The 16,615-nt window shown below is 38.7% G+C and overlaps 1 protein-coding gene across 2 annotated transcripts; it reads right to left on the bottom strand.

The window, feature by feature from the left end:
- Positions 1-4,893: 4,893 nt before the first annotated feature.
- mpz (myelin protein zero) lies at positions 4,894-16,408 on the bottom strand. 2 transcript variants are annotated; one of them, XM_081375194.1, is made up of 6 exons: positions 16,148-16,408; positions 15,219-15,382; positions 13,792-14,005; positions 12,978-13,107; positions 12,485-12,533; positions 4,894-8,316 (listed from the first exon to the last, which is right to left on the bottom strand). In XM_081375194.1, the coding sequence occupies exons 1-6, from the start codon at positions 16,191-16,193 to the stop codon at positions 8,281-8,283; spliced, it is 639 nt and encodes a 212-aa protein (XP_081231320.1). In that variant the 5' UTR covers positions 16,194-16,408; the 3' UTR covers positions 4,894-8,280. The 2 variants fall into 2 exon arrangements, with proteins under 2 accessions (XP_081231320.1, XP_081231319.1); XM_081375193.1 differs by having other exon boundaries at positions 4,894-8,031; positions 16,148-16,406.
- Positions 16,409-16,615: the final 207 nt, after the last annotated feature.

Here is a 16,615-nt window from a genome sequence, read left to right as displayed (position 1 = left end):
AAACGAAACTAACCTGTGTGAGTAGTAATTCAGCACTTGCGGGTAGTTCAGTAGAATATGTCCTCATTCTTTTACTTGCATGTGGCGCTGATATCTATCATTAGCAATCACGACCTGCTTCATACCACAGTCATGTTAAAAAACATGAATGTTTTCACTCATCCATAAACATTATTAGATCCATCAGCATGACAGCAAGTTCCATGATTCCGCTTACTCACTGTGTCATCAATCTACGCCTTTGTTATTGTAAGAGGTTAGCGACCCCTAGCGACGAGAAAAAAGTACATATTGTAGCTTTAACACCACTGTGGCCGGCAAGACTAATCTTAAAAGTTAGTCATCTACATTTTTTTAAGTCAGTTACCTAAAAAGGTAGAGGGAAAAGTAATCTGAAGAGTATCAGAATTATAAGAATCGAAACAGTAAGACTGATTACCTCTTGGATCTGACTGCTAGTTGGCCAAACTAGTACTTTAAGTGATATTCACCCAAAAAAAAAAAAAAAAATCATTAATTACACACCCTCGTGTCCTTACAAACCCGTAAGACTTTCGTTCATCTGATGTTTTCCGCAATAATCTTTCTAAACTCAGGGCTGCAGAGAGGAAGTGGTGCAAATCAAAAGACAACACTCACCTTGGTTTGAATCGATCCCTCCTCTCTTCCTTCTCTGCTAATGTCTCTACTGCTAATATTACTTACTACCACAACAAAATGAATAATTCTGCTGACTCTCGCATGCTTTTCAAAAAATTCTCTTCTTCTTAACCCTCCTCCTCCTTCATCAACCCTAACAGCTGACGACTTTGCCACATTCTTCATTAATAAAACAACCACCATCAGCGGCCAATTTTCCACACCACAATTTGACACAGACATCTTAACAGCTAACACAGACACATCCTTCTCTCAGCTCTCGGAGGGAGAAGTCTCCAAAACCATCCTTTCCAATCTACCTGTCCACTTGATCCTATCCCCACTCATCTCCTTCAAACCATTTCTTCCTCAGTTGTACCCAAATTGATTCACATCATTAACACCACTCTTCATACTGGTACCTTTCCCACAATATTTAAGCAGGCTCGAGTAACCCCACTGCTTAAGAAACTCTAAATGCGGCACATCTAGAAAATTACAGACCGGTATCCCTTTTACATTCATTGCTAAAACACTTGAACGAGTCATTTTCAACCAAGTCTCTACCTTTCTTGCACAGAACAACCTCCTGGACAACAACCAGTCTGGTTTCAAAAGTGGCCACTCAACTGAGACTGCCCTGCTCCCGGTTATTGAAGCTCTGAGACTGGCAAGAGCAGCTTCCAAATCCTCATTACTCATCCTGCTGCGTCTGCTGTTAACACCGTTAACCACCAGATCCTTCTGTCAACCCTCAAGACAAAGGGCATCTCAGGAACCGCACTCCAAGGGTCCAAGTCTTACCTCTCAGGTAGGTCCTTCAGGGTGTCGTGGAGAGGTTAAGTGTCTAAGTCGCAACGTCTAGCTACTGGGGTGCCTCAGGGCTCAGTGCTTGGACCACTTCTCTTCTCCATCTACATGTCACCACTAGGATCTGTCATTCAGAAACATGTTTTTTCCTATCACTGCAATAATGATGACCCACAACTCTACCTCTCATTCCATCCATCTCAGAATCTGAAGATAGCTGCTCGCATCTCAGCCAGCCTGAAAGGCAATTCTTGCTGGATGAAGGACAGCCACCTTCAACTAAACCTTGCGAAGACAGAGCTGCTTGTGGTCCCTGCCAACCCAACACCACAACTTCTCCATTTAGCTAGGTTTATCAACCATTACTCCATCCATGACTGGATTGCCAATTGCTGCTCGCATAAAATTCAAGGCTCGACACCCCTATACCTAAACTCATTACTCAAGACTTATGTGCCATCCAGAAGCTTGCGTTCTGCAAGTGAAGGATGCCTTGTGGTCCCATCTCAAAGAGGCACAAAATCACTTTTACGGACCCTCACCTGTTCCCTGCTGGTGGAATGACTGCCTAAAGTCTTTAGCCATTTTCAAGAAACGCATCTTTTCAGCAACACTTGACCCATTAATACTAAAACTTACTATTCTATATCTATTTTAAAAACAAAAACAAAAAACAACAACAACCTTGCTACAACCGTGCTGGACTAACTGGGGGATGGTCACAGCACTTGCATATTGTTGCCCTATTGTTAGTTTTATTGCTTTCTCTCCTCATTTGTAAGTCGCTTTCAATAAAAGCATCTGCTAAATGATTAAATGTAAATCTGGTTTTACGCAGCACGTTTGAGCTTCTGCGAGAGGTTTGTTCTCGCGCATTAAGCAGGTTCGGTTAAGCTTCTGTTTATGTTTATAAGTGAATAAAAGCCTAAATCAAATCTGTTCATCATATAAAATGATCATGGCTGGGTTTCCCAAAACCTTCTTAACGCTACGTGCTTAAGTTATTATACCTTACGTTGTACCTTATCATTAATACGTGTTTCCCGAAATTTTCTTAGTTAAGTATACCTTCTGTAAGTCATATGTTCGGAAGGTTGGTCTGGACCACTCTTAGCTTTACCTTATCACTGTTGCAGGTCTATACAAATATAATTCTGAAGTTTTAATACTCCCAGACAGTGTTCAATTAGGCAAATGTTTTCATGCAAAGAATAAAATTGTCATTACACTGATTGTTGTTAGATTTTTTTTATTATATTATCCAAAGGTAGCCTGGCAAGCCAGACCTACATCAAGATGTTAGGTCTGGAAACTCACCATAGTCACGGCTCAATCCGAGGGGCGGGATAAACGGCTGTCTTTCAAATTCCCTCTGCACGCAATAGGACAGCGCTTCAACCAACCAGAGCGTTTTCCCAACAGCGGAGCTAGTTGATAGATTCAACTTTTGCCATATCTGGCTGGCAAAACGACGAACACATCTTCCTTTTTTTAAGAATGACTTAAGTGCCGTTCTTTGCTCTTTTCTCAAAGAAAAACTTAACTCCAAGTCCTCCGATTCGAAAGCCGATTCGAAAGACCGTTGTTCTCCATCAGCGGCAATCATTCTTTGTTTTCAAGTAGCAGCAGCCAGGTAACCGTCGCAACTCTGTCTTCATATGTTAAGCCCGCCCCCGCCTACTCTATACACAACGTGATTGGTCTGACCCAATCTGGGTTTTTGCAGCGAGAAGGTTTATTGAGAGTTGCTAGACCCACCTGGCTGCGAAATACATTTTGCTGCCGCTAGGGTGCGTCTAGATTTCTAGGCTAATCCAAAGGTACATCAGCTGGCAAATCATTAAAGGCTTAATAGTCTTAATTGGAATGATTGTGGCGGGGAGTTTGCTAAAACTATGGCAGCGACACAGCTAATAGTTGTTCTAAAAGAAGGCGCCGCTCTGCGGAGCGCTTTCAAGGGCCAGTGAAAGCATAGGCTACTGTCAGTTAAGGCCTGTTCGGACGCTAATTGTTTCTCATGGGCTCTTACAATATTTTAAAATTGAAAAATCCCTGGCCAAACTACCTTTTTGACAAACAGGTCATGTGGTCATTTAATTGCCGTCTGAATCCACATCTCTTACAAGAAGAGATTAAAAATGCATTGTTTAAATCCTTTTTGATCACTGTACGTAAGATGTAGCCTTTTATTACTGAAATGCTGGAAAGTCTTTACAAGAACAATATTTCATCGCAGCTCCACCTCAGCGAACAAAAATGGGAAAGAGAAGAAAGCACGTTAAAATTTTTCAAATATGTAGTCTAGGCTATAATAGTTTGGATTATCTTTTATAATATCCCATGAGTGCTAATAAATGCAATTTCAACTATTTCTGAATTGCTTCTTTTATAAAGAACACCGCTTTCTCACATAAACAGTCCCTGCACGAGAGAATATGATTCTCGAACCATCGATATCAACCAATTCAGCAGCATCGCCACGGACAGCACCCGGTAACGTCGCACGTAAGAAGGTATACATCAGCTTCCTACAGTGTGGTTCGGGGAACATGCCTAGAAATTATATACCTTTAGTTAAGTTATACCTTTAGAGTCTTCGTAGCGTGCTAAGAGACAACGTTATCGGGAAACGCAGCCCATGTCTTTTCAGAAAATTTTGACTAAATCGCTCCATTCATTTGGATAAGTTTTACGATCTCTTTATGACCTTTTTGAAGCATTAAATTAGTAGTTGGTTAGCTGTAAATGGAGGGACAGAAAGCTCTCAGAATTCATAAAAAAGATCTTCATTTATGTTCTTAAGATGAACGAAAGTCTCACAGCTTTGGAACGACATGAGGGTGATTAATTAAAGACACAAGTCTTAACATTGGCTAAGTTTATGCAACTGGCCCCAGGCTACAGGTAAACAGGGCTGGTTCTGGAGACATCAAACCTCAACCACATACGAACACAGTACGACCTTCCCAATAAAGACTTTAAGCACCCACAAAGGATGTTAAAAAGATGAGGTTATCTTAAATCCATATGCAATTGATTGTAGTGTATATTCTGTATCAAGAAATCATGTGGCAACAAGGTTGCACATTAATATGTTTTGATAATTAAAGAAATATAGAATTAGATTACATTAGCTTCTATAAGATATTGGTGTGCAACCATGCTTTTCTCCTTACAAAAAATAAAATAAAAATTCAGGAATCCATTCATGGAACATGTTGTAACGGTTACTGGGTGAAATCACGCAACACACATAATACCGTCTTACTGTATATATCTCCAAAATTACATTACATTTCTCTTTTACTCTAAACAATCCATTGAGTTATTCACTCATCTGTGTCCCACATGGTTACTTAGACTATCAAAATTCTATCATATATTGATATTCTATCAAATTCTATGATATTCTATATATTGATATTCTATCAAAACACACACACACAAGGGATCTGATTTTTTTATTGATGTTTTTCTGAAATTATTTGAATTTGACATTTTTCTTTTTACAAGACATTTTACAGAAAATCAAAGTTAGCTTGGTTAAAGTCAAAATAAAAGTAAAAAATAATTAGACGTTTTAAATGGAGTTTGGAGAGAGAACGGTTAAATAGACCTGTACCAATACATACAACATGGGAATTCCCAGATATTTAAACAGTTTAATGGCAGGTACCATGTGGCTGCTCGACATTTACTCTGAGATGCATAAAAAGCATCTGTCTGTAGGTTAACAAACATATTTCCCACAAGCCTTCCTAATTCTACAACTTTTCCCAGCATTCCCGACGAGAGCCCCTATCTGGCTCGAGGCTGACATGCGTGAAGACTTGAAGAGAAAAACATATCCAGTGAGATTGAGATGTTTATTGGACTTTGGCTTGACTTTTCACCTGAATATGAATTCAGTCCAAGTCCTCATCTCAGTATTTAATCATTTATATCACTCTCAAAAACCTTTCTGTCCTTAATGCATCATTTCCTGTGACCTTAGCATGCCAACACCATGATGGTAAACATTTTTATGAAGATACAACCACATGAATTCTGCCATGTCAGTCAAATGAGAGTGCAGAAATATTATTAAACATCATTAAACTCTATTACATTTCTGCTTCCAACACACAAACAGTCCCAGGGTGCTGCTGCACAGCTTGTCATTACTGACGATGACATGACAAATATTGCTACAATGTTGTTTTTATGTTGTTTTGTTCCCCTAACATGTTGACAGGTTACAGACATGTCATCAGACTACAAACATACACACATCTATCATGGTCAGCAGAGAGCTAGCTAAAGTCATTTTTTTTTGCATTGAAGTCTTTGACAATATGGCCAAATGAAAAATGAATGTTCTCATGTGGGCAGCAGGGGGCAGGAGAGAGTGCTGGGGTTTTCTTACCAGCAGAAACAGGCAATGAGAAGTGGAGGTGGTGGATGAGTGTTTGGGATAGTTATAGGAGGATGAGAGAGAGGTGAAGTAAATCCAGGACTTGGGATGAGTGATGACTGGTAAGTGCCACCATAAGAGCCGGCCCTCATTGGGCAGTCGTTTAAAAAAAAGGGACAGAAGGGATACAGAGATAGTTCTCCAGTTACAAGTGAGTGTTAAAATAAATCAGCTGTTTGTCAGACAACAGCTTATGCAGACAGACGTGAGAATCTGGCTTAGAGTATCAAGTAACTCTCACAGTGTGTGTTTGAGTGTCTCTTCCAACAGTATCGACGTCATTTTGGGTATTTCAGTCACTGCGGTCGGAGTAAAAACACAGTGCAACTCTAAGTCAAATTCGAATTGCTGTAAACTACGTCAAAAACTTTTTGGGAAGGCACTTAAAATTGTACGATGGGATACAAGAGGTGACGCCATGAGTGTTAGCGTGTGTTTCAGAAAGTATGGACAAATTTTATTTGACTGAAATGAAATTTTAATTGTGAGAAAGTGCATGTGTGTGATTCTATGACTAAAAAAAAATAAAAAAATACAAGTGCTATATTTAGCTCTCAGTAAATGAAGGGCGGGGAGGGAGGCTACTTTAGGGGGCCGGCCTACAGGAAGTGATGTAATAGCACCAGTATATCAGATGATGAGAGAGGTGAATTTATAGATGGAAAAGTAATAAAAAAAAAAAGACAAAAAGTGTCAGAAATGCTATACGGAAGAGAGATTAGAGGATAGAAAGGCCAAAGACAGACGAAAACAGAGCGACAGGCAGTAAAACAGAGAAAAACAGAAAGAGAGGGAGGGAACAAGAGAAAATACAGTTAAAATAAAGTTTCCAAAATAACTGTTCAGCAAGAATACAAAGTGTGAAAAGTGTGCGGCGATGATTGTGCTCTGGTATAAGACTGCATGTGTGTAGAGAGAGAGAGAGATAGAGAGAGAGAGAGAGAGAGAGAGAGAGAGAGAGATGGCTGAGCCGTCTGTCACTTAACAAGTGGAAATCTTCACCATACTGCCACCATTACAGCTCTCAAAAACACATCTGTCAGTGTGTGTGCAAAGGGCGGCTCTCAGCTCTGGGTTTTTGTTGTGAATGTGTGATGTTGTTGAAGTGATGTTATTTTTAAGACCGTGTCCTAACCAGGTTCAATGCAACAACTTTTGGGCGACAAGTAATTTGTCTGTACTCCCTGGAAACACAAACGGAGCACATTTTCATTGAACAGATTTAAAAGATCAAGAGTGGGGTTCAAAAGTCCACACTAAAAATCTAGGATTCAAAATCTAATTTATTTCTAGTTTACTGAATAAGAAATATCTTTGGATCTGTCTTTGGATCATCTCAAATAATGCTGGAGAACATCAGGTTTTGCATAAACTTGTGAGTTAATGCAACTCAAGTGCTGCTGTCAAAGCAAGAGACACAAACTAAATACTAAAACATTTTCACTTATTGTTATACTGAACGTAACCTCACTGCATGCATAGTGTGATTTTAGACCAACGAGATAATAATGTGAACAGAGTTATCCAGATTAATGTAACAGAATCCCAGCAAATTACATCTAAATTACATCTAAATTATTTTATTTAATCTTGTCACAGCTACGCAAGACATTTTCTCCAACAAAACTCAAAGAAGTTGTGTTTAACTTGTTGCTTGATTGTGTTGCACCTAGATTGGACACAGATTTTTTTTTAAATGTGTTTTTTTTTGGGGGGGGGGGGGATTTTAATGAGAAAAACTTCACCCCTCTCCTGTCCTCCTGTTTTTACGGATTCATCTTTCACTCCTCACCTCCAAAACTCTCCACCACCCCCTCTTTTCACACCCGTCTCTCTTACTTGAGAGCGATTTTGTGAGCGAGTTGAGAAAAGAGCGCTGCGGGACTTGTTTTAGTTTGCCCTTTCTCTCTCTCCTGTTTAGTGAGCTCTAGCTCAATGGTCATAAGAACCCTGTCCTGCCTGCCCAACTCTGCTGCCTCTCCCTGGGCTTGAGTCTGGGTCGAGGCAGCCCCACTCAGGGGCTCTAGCTCTCTGCTCCACAATCCCTATTTCTTCTCCCTTCGAGACTCCTGTTTCTTCTTCTCTGATGCTGCTGCCTTCAGCTTGGCCGGATCCATCACAGCTGAAGCCTGGAAAAGAGAGGGAGTGTGGAGAGGGGAGGAGTGAGTCTCTACGGGAGGAAAGAGAGAGAGAGAGAAATAGAGGTATAGAAAGAAAGCAAAAAGCAAAGAGAGAAAGGAAAAAGAAGGGCTTGTGGGTTAGGTGGGAATGGTCAGATGAGTTTATCGGATATGAGGAACCAGAATAAGGGAGGTAGTTTCATTACAGAAGAGAAGTAGAAGAAGAAGAAAAGAGAGAGTGAAATGCTAAACAAGTGGTTAGAAGGAGATGAACACCAGGGGAACTTTCGGTTTCTGGAAATGGAGGACAAAACAGGAAGTGGCCAGTTAGGGAGTGACAGCGTGACATCACAGCACCTAAATAAAAGAACTCATACAGCTGACCTTTGACCCCTTCACCCTTGGGATGCTGAAACATGTTTGATTATCTTTAGTCTTTCCACAAAGAAGATTCACTGTACGTCTGTCAGAAACTAGAAATGATGCTGCACATGTAACTCAATTAAAGGTGAAGTGAATCATTTTTCCCAAGTAAAAAGTTGTAGAGTAAGTGGACTTCCTGAATAGAGCAACACTACGCTCTGAGTCCTGTTTGTCAAAACAATGAAAGGGTGATAGTGGCTTTTGGAAAGACAATGTTATTATTTTATCCAGCTCTGTTTGATGCTACTAGTAGTGCAGACATTATACACTTCACCTTTAAAATTAATGTTCCAGAATATAAACAAGTTAAGCTCTAATTTAAACTTGATTATCACAGAATTTATCAAAAATATTCTTTTAAAGTTCTTTGTGATGTCAAATCTATAAATGAGTTCAAGAAAGGCTTACAATAACTATACATTTTAACTTGCTGCTTTTGTAATACAAATTCTCTTTAAACATATACAACTATGCAGCAAGTTTCCACAATGGAATTTTAAAGTCCTGAGGTCTTAGTTCTAGTCGGCAGCATTTTATCAACCTGCATTCAGTTGAATAGATATTGGAGGGTGGACTGGGTTTACACTGACAGATCCAAGAAAATAAAGAATTGAAAGAGAAAGAGAGAAGCTGACAGGAGACTCATACAGAGGAGTACAAATAGAGGAATGTATACTGAAACAGATGACGGAAAGAAAGAAGAAAGGCAATAAAAAGAGAAAGAACATAAACAATACAAGACTGGAAATCTGCTAGTTTGATCCTGTAAGAGATGAGATGTGTGCAAGGAAAGAAGTGGCTTGATTGTACGTGATGGTGTTTGTCATGATGTAATACATGATTAAAGCGCATACATGATTCAGTCTGACAGAATTTTACTGTTCACCTGCGGAGAGAACGGATGCCAGCGGAAAACAAGACTGCTAGAGGAGAAAAATATGATTCTGTGATATGAAGGATGTGAAGGATAATGGCGTGGAAAAGTGCATAGAAGAAAATAAACCCAGAGAGAGAAAGAAAAGTAAGGTGGTATGTAAATGAATGGCATGTTAGCACAGTAAAAGATGTATGAGCTCCATTTGACTGCCAGCTCAATGACACTGTGGTGGCCTCTAAGTCCACAGGATTATAGAGAAGAGCCGAAAGTATTCTTTAAATCTGGCCCACAAATTATACTGTTATAGCGTAGCCTAATATATAATTCTCCACATGGCTTATTACAGGCCTTGAACGCGCAACTGCAGTCTCCAGTATGTGATGGCAACAAACAAGCCTGTGTGTCTGTATCCTTCAAAACATGTAGTTTTGACACCATTGCTATATCCCAAATGTCCCCTGCTTCTATTTTTGATGAGGTACAGCTACTGTAGTCTAAGCATGTGCTGTATTACAAATATGTTTACATGCATTGCGAATGAGGCTTCATAAACTGGCATGCAGACAGGAGCACAAACACTGAGGTAGATGTGGCTTTACCTTGAGATTCGCCTGCCATGCACCTGACCTTTCTCTATAGTGCTTATTTTTATTATTACATTTATTTATAATAAGAATCATTTAATTATTTGCCTTCATTAAGCCTATATATTCACACATACAGTACATTACTGGTCAAACCTTTATTTTACATTTTATTTACATTATTAATATTTTTGAAACAAGTCTCTTACGCTCAACCAAGGCTGCATTTATTTGATCATAATATAGTAAAACAGTAATATTGTGAAATATTATTTAAATTTAAAATCAGCATAGAATGATTTCTAAAGAATTGTGTGACACTGAAGACTGGAGTATTGGCTGATTTGCCATCACAGGGATAAATTAAAAATATATAGTTCTTTAAATTATTGATGGAGAAACTCAGTCGTAGAGGTGTTTAGCTCCAACCCTAATCTGACCGCCTGAACCAGCTAATCAATCGCTGCTTCGAAATCGCATACTGTCAGAGTAGGTACTACATTTGAATTTGGAATTACTTAATGACTGTTAAAAACAATATGCTCTATGAATATGGGGAGCATGAATGAAATTCGGACGTACTACATCCGCCATGTTGTTGATGTCACATGACCTACCAGCGTCAGTTGCGTCACATCACTGCCACTCATAAATCCTCTCCCGTGGCCTCATGGGATAGTAAAGTGTCCATTGTATGCACACCTTAGAATCTGGGCGGAAGCAGTGGGTCACACGGGTACTTTTCGCATACTGTTTTTCCAATACTATGTGTTCGGACATTCTACACGATTGGTTTTTCGCATACTGTATAGTAAGGAAGTATTTGATTTCAGAAGCAGCGAATGTCTTCATGATTACTAGAAGGCTACTTGCAGTGCTGGGTAGATTTGTTAGTTGTAGTTAGTAAAAAAAAATAAAAAATACATTACACATTTATGGGAACAAAATCGGACTTACTTTTAGATTGCTTTTGACCTAACTCATTTATCACAATGATTTGAAGAGGATAATCTTGTTAAAATTGCTAAAACATAAAAAGAGATAAATATATATTCCATTCTTTATTATCAACAACATAAAGCGCATTAAAAATAAAATTACTTCAGGGTTTCCCAGACTGGGGTTCATGAGTTTAATTAAAAGCCATTAATTAAATCATAAAAATATATTTTATTTGTTCATCTGCTTGTAGTATGGAGAATCAATGAATTATGAATAATTTACTGCCATTGTGAGAATAAAATGTAATAATGTATCCAATAAAAAAAGTTATATAATGTAAAATAATCTTATTACAAGTACTTCATTTTTGGAATCTGATAATGTAATCCAGATTACATGTAATCAGTTCCTATTCAGCACTGGCTGCAGGCAGGGGAGTTTTATCAGGGTTGGAGATAAACTCTGCAGGACAAAATTTGCCCATCGCTGTTTTAAATTGTAATAATATATTTTACAATATTACAGTATTATATTTGACGATTTTTGACCCTGTGGTGAAATTAAAGTTTTTTATGTTGTTTATATGTCTATGTGGTGTTTTTAATATGCTTTAAGACAAACCAAGTGCAAAGTCAACACCATTGCTGAGTATTTTCTCCTTAAAACTGCAGTGAACCAAAGACAGTCTCAAAAACGCAGTTTGAAATTGCTGTTGTTTCTTACGTCACAAACTACCTTGTAACCAATCAGGTCCACGTGCGGGCGGGCTTTTGCATATCATTAACTATGAGCGCTCTGAAGCAGGGGAGTCTCAAGAGAAACCAGGTTATCCCAGTATATTTTTCTGTTGATATGAAAAATCCGGTACATTTAGCATTATAGCAGGTGAATTATATATAAGATGTATATTACGGTGTTATGATGAACTATATGCCTTTCTCCACTGACGTTCTGATTTGTTCGAAACGTTTCTAAGGACACTGATTTTTAGAAGGCAGCTGTCTGACTCTGAGATGGCGAACGGGAACATGGTTTATGTAACATCAGCAACACATTATTAGCTGTTTGATAACGTAGTCAAGCAAAAGGCTAATCATATTAATTACTGTTATGTGTCCGACGTTTTAAAGAGTGATACCATTGTGCAGTGTTTACCTACAGTAAAGTTGACAGTGAATCACTGAGCAAATGAGTGGAGGCGGGCTCATTTGCATATTCATGGCTCCGCATATACTAAATGAAGCAAGGGTGTAGTTACATTCAAGCTATTTTAAGGCATGAAGATTTTTTTTTTTTCACAGGAAAAAATGTTTATATTTGTCATTTTGGTGATCAAGGGATACAATTATTGGGACTTTAAATAAATGCAGCCTTGGTGAGCATAAGAGACTGCTTTCAAAAACATAGAAGTAATTATTCTCAATTTTTGACATATGCTTATATAGCTGCTAACTAAAAATTGCCTGATTTGTTTTAAAAAAGTACTTTAAACAATTAACCACAGACAAAAAAGGGGGGAGAGCATTGGAGGACAGGAGGTCTTTAACAAAGCCCAAGTGAAAGAAACTAGCAAGCATGTGTGTATGTGCATGTGTGTTTGTGTGCGTTTTTAGGGTGGAAGCATGTGAACACTTGCCTGTTTTTGCTGTGATCCTTCTTTTCCTTTGCCTTTCTTGCCATGTTTGCTAAGGGGAACAAAAATACAAAAATTGCATAAACAATGTGGCCATCTGGTGGATGGAGAACTCAAATGAACTGCATGTTTGCTACAGTAGATGTCCTAAAGTCTCATCCTCAAGAATGCCTACAGACCTCCCACAATCTATTTAATAAAAAAGATAAATGGGACATAAAAACAAAACAAACTGTGGTTGGGCATGTCACTCTTCCTGCCTAAATGTGTGGTTCTGCATTATGGCTATGCAAGACTAGTTGGCTTACTACTCCCTAGTTTGGTTGGGGGTTCCATCAATGTATCGCTTATTACGTGTGTGTTTTTGTGTGAGTGTGTGACTAGTGGGGATCTGGGCTGTGTCTTGGTAAGAGTGTGCGTGTGAATAGGAGCGTGTGTGTCAAGGCCGGGCAGAGGGTCGGGTTTGGCTTGAGGGAGCAGATGCTCCCAGACTGACCTCATGCTCAAGCTGAACACTCGTCTGGCGACCAGGAAACGCATCAAATAGTAAATTGCCACAATAAGGATCAGCAGTCCCAACACTACGCCAATAATAGCCCCTGTTATCACACCAGCCTGGACTGGAACTAAGAAAAAAGAGAGAATATAAAGTGAGTTTAGGTATGCAGATTAAAGGCCTTTTACAGTACTGATTTATTAGTTGCACTGTCCTTCCCTTAATGCACCTGTTTAGTTTTTACAGACACAACTATATTACTGAAAAATAACAGCAAACAACATCAATCAATCAATGTCCACTTGGAAAGGTGCTCATATTCTCCTTCCAAACAAGCCGGCTTAACACACAAATATCGCGCTCAGAAGTTAAACCTATTGTTTAAAAGGGGAACAAGGGGGGAAATCAAAAAGCACCTGTGCAAAACAAGCATTTATTTGATGAATTAGGCTCTGTGTGAGGCATTTGGATCCAACAATGGCTATTTTTCACAAAAATTGCACTCTCTGAAAAAACTAAAAATGCCCAACTACACAAGGAAACCACTCAGGTCTCTGCTTTACTGTTATTTTGTTCTCCCATTAGCAGTAAACTTTCATCTCCTGCCATAAGATCTCAGATTTTGTATGCCACCCTGGAATAAGATGAGCCTAAAGGCAAAAATCAGTCTTAGCAACTGCAGCATGAGGGGAAAACAAATGAGGAATCCAAATGGTTTTCTTGTATAGCGTGTTTCTCTGCAAAGGTGGCATTTCTTTAAATCGTCTTTTTTTATTAGTGAATGAAGACAAAAATGTTCATAGTGATCGGTTACCAGTCTCAAACACCATCAGTCGAACGCTGGAGGGGTGGCCGGCAATGTCAGGTGGGTTCTTGGCGTCACAGGTGAAAGTTCCATTGTCTCCTAAGTCGACATTCTTGATCAGGATAGAACCGTCACGGCGACTGGGGTTCCCCACAAACTCAATGCGGTCCCGGAACGGGCCTTTGGTGTCCAGGTAGGGAGCTCCGCCTGCATAGTGGAAAATCTAAACAAGGAAAGAAAGCTTATTTTATCATCACATATCTCATCCTAAAATGTAATATTATATCAGACATGATTATATCAACTTCAGCAATTAAAACGGAAGCAGTGAGTCTTAACAGCAAAACAGCCTATACAGTGTAAAGTGTAAAATGTAAACTAATTTACAAATCAAATTAAGTCATGCTATTCAAACCACTGTGTTGCATTGCATAGTGAATAAAATTAAACCAGTATGAAAAAGCATCCACAAATGAATGGAGCTGGTCGGCCAACTCAAAGAATTGCGCAGCGCAGTGCAATGTGGAAAGCAGAACTACACCCACAAGGGCCTAATATTTCTATTTGCATGGCAATTATCTCTACAAACCACATGGACACATGGATATTATTCCCAAGGGGTGAGCATGTTTTCATACAGATTTGTGTTACATTACCAGTACACACACCTTTTAACAGGTTTAGTGAAATGCAGTCACACTATGTTAATAATAATTGGCTTCATGCTGAAACTGCATATTAAATTAATTATTAAAAACTTGTAAAACTAAAGTAGCAGCTCTCAAGCATGGATTGCCTTTTAATTTTCTTTTTAGTTTTTCTTCAGATATTTCGGAATATAGACCAACATTAAGGTATCCCGTTAAATAAGTTTATGTGAAAATGGCCTTCAAATGTTTTGGTTGCCTTGTCTGCTGAAGAGTGCCTGACTATTAAGAAATAATTGCAACGTTTAACAAATAAATGAACTAAAATTAAAATTAAATCAGTGCAATTCCTAAGCCATTAAAGGTACCAAATACGTCTGTGTGAACACTGGTCAATATATTTATTTTAAAATGTTTTGTAAATTAGTTTTGTGTGTTTCTCTGTGCAGAGACACCATCTTAATGGTATAGTTCACCCAAAGACAAACAATTTTATCCTCACTCATGTTCTTTCAAACCTGAATGATTTTCTCTCTAGCAAGGTAGACAAAAAGAGATGTTCAGCAGAATGCCCAAGCTTCTCTTTTACATAAAATCAAAGTGAAAAAGTCTCCTTATGTGTTCCATGCTATAATCTGGAGTTAATGTAATGAATGTCATTTTTAGGTGAACTATCCATTTAATTCCATAAATACACATAATTCTAGAATTAAAAAAAATGTAGGAGTGTGTTAAAATAGTGAGTTTCTGCGTGTGTGTGTGTGTGTGTGTGCGCATGTTTCTACGCACTGAGATGCCCTCTTTAGCCCCATCTGCACGGTAGTGCCATGAGAAGGTCACGTCTGGAGAAGTCCACTGCCAGGAGAAGAAAGAGCAGGAGAGTCTGACATCTGTGCCCACCAAAGCATGTTTCTCCCAGCTTGTGTACACAACGATAGCCGTGGTCTGAGAGGCTGGAACATACAAACACAGAGCGAGGAATATTAGCCTACATGGGGACACAAATCTTTAAAAAAAGAATAAAACTGCAATGGTAGAAATGCAAAATTCAAATGTGAAAATATGAAATAAGACAAAATAAAATGTGAAGACCATCTGTGAAGTTTGAAAAGTCAGCAATGTTGCACTAAAGGATTATTTTAAATGATGGGCACATATAATTTTCACAAATGAATATTATTATTCATCAAGCTATATCCAAGTATATAAATAAATAAAAATCTTGATTTCCTAGATGCAAAAAATGTCACATAAAAATATTAAAATATATAATACACAAACACAGTTTTTTACATCTATTTTTAAAGAAAATAAATACACATGACAATATAAAAACGTAATAATTGTATTTTTAAGATATTCTGGTAAGAAACTTTGTGAGTATTTCAGGTAGGCTACACATTAGAAAGTATGAAAAAGTTAAAATTCATCAAATTGAGAGCTAACAAAAAAGAAAAGGAAAGATTCTCTCTATTCTGACTGTGATTGGTTGACTAAGGTCCTTTCTCATCTACCTCATCTCTCAAACCTGGCCAGTCTCGAACAGGTAGGCATCAGGTTCACAAAACACAGGTGAGTCTGAACACACAATAATACTGTCATGTTGTACAGAAGCTAAAGTGAAGGACTTCTAGATGTTTTCTGGTTAGTTTGGTTCAAAGTTTGTTTGCTTTGTTGTTACAAAGTAATGAAATGCAAGATGGATGAAATGTATTTACCTATGCCCAAGAGCACCACGGACGTCAGTGCCAGTACAGACAGCATGATCTCCCTCCGATCTCCCCGCAGGTCAATATGTAAAGGGGTTCCGAGAGAGCGAGGGATGGAGAAAGGAGAAGAGATGGAGGGAAGAAGGGAATGAGACCAGAGGGCATCAAGATGAGACTATTCAGTCCTGGACTTTAAACCCAACCACACCCCAAACTTAAGCCCCGCCCTCACCGCCTCATTATCTCTTGCCTTCTCTTTGGCCCCGTCCCTGATAGGACAGTCTCGCTCACTCTCTCTCTTTGTCTCCTTCTAAAAGACTGTCTATGTGAACACGATATAGAAAAGGCGAGTGATACAATAACCTGAGAATGAATCCTCTCTCTCGTTCCCCAGCCAGTTAATCAAAGCATCACAGCATCTGTTTAACAAGGAAAGATCAAATTTGAAGGACAAAGACACTACAGCAATAAAGAAGA

This window comes from Scardinius erythrophthalmus (genome assembly GCF_964197995.2).
Source record: "Scardinius erythrophthalmus genome assembly, chromosome: 9".
Classification (NCBI taxonomy): domain Eukaryota; kingdom Metazoa; phylum Chordata; class Actinopteri; order Cypriniformes; family Leuciscidae; genus Scardinius; species Scardinius erythrophthalmus.
This window is presented reverse-complemented; position numbering and strand designations above follow the sequence as displayed.

What these genes read in the sequence shown, in the direction of transcription:
- mpz (XM_081375193.1), bottom strand. Translation starts at nt 16,193, where the DNA reads ATGCTGTCTGTACTGGCACTGACGTCCGTGGTGCTCTTGGGCATAG. An exon ending in CGTGGTGCTCTTGGGCATAG is followed by an intron (nt 15,383 to 16,147) that starts GTAAATACATTT and finishes TGTATGTTCCAG; the next exon opens with CCTCTCAGACCACGGCTATC. An exon ending in ACTGATGGTGTTTGAGACTG is followed by an intron (nt 13,108 to 13,791) that starts GTAACCGATCAC and finishes CTTTTTTCTTAG; the next exon opens with TTCCAGTCCAGGCTGGTGTG.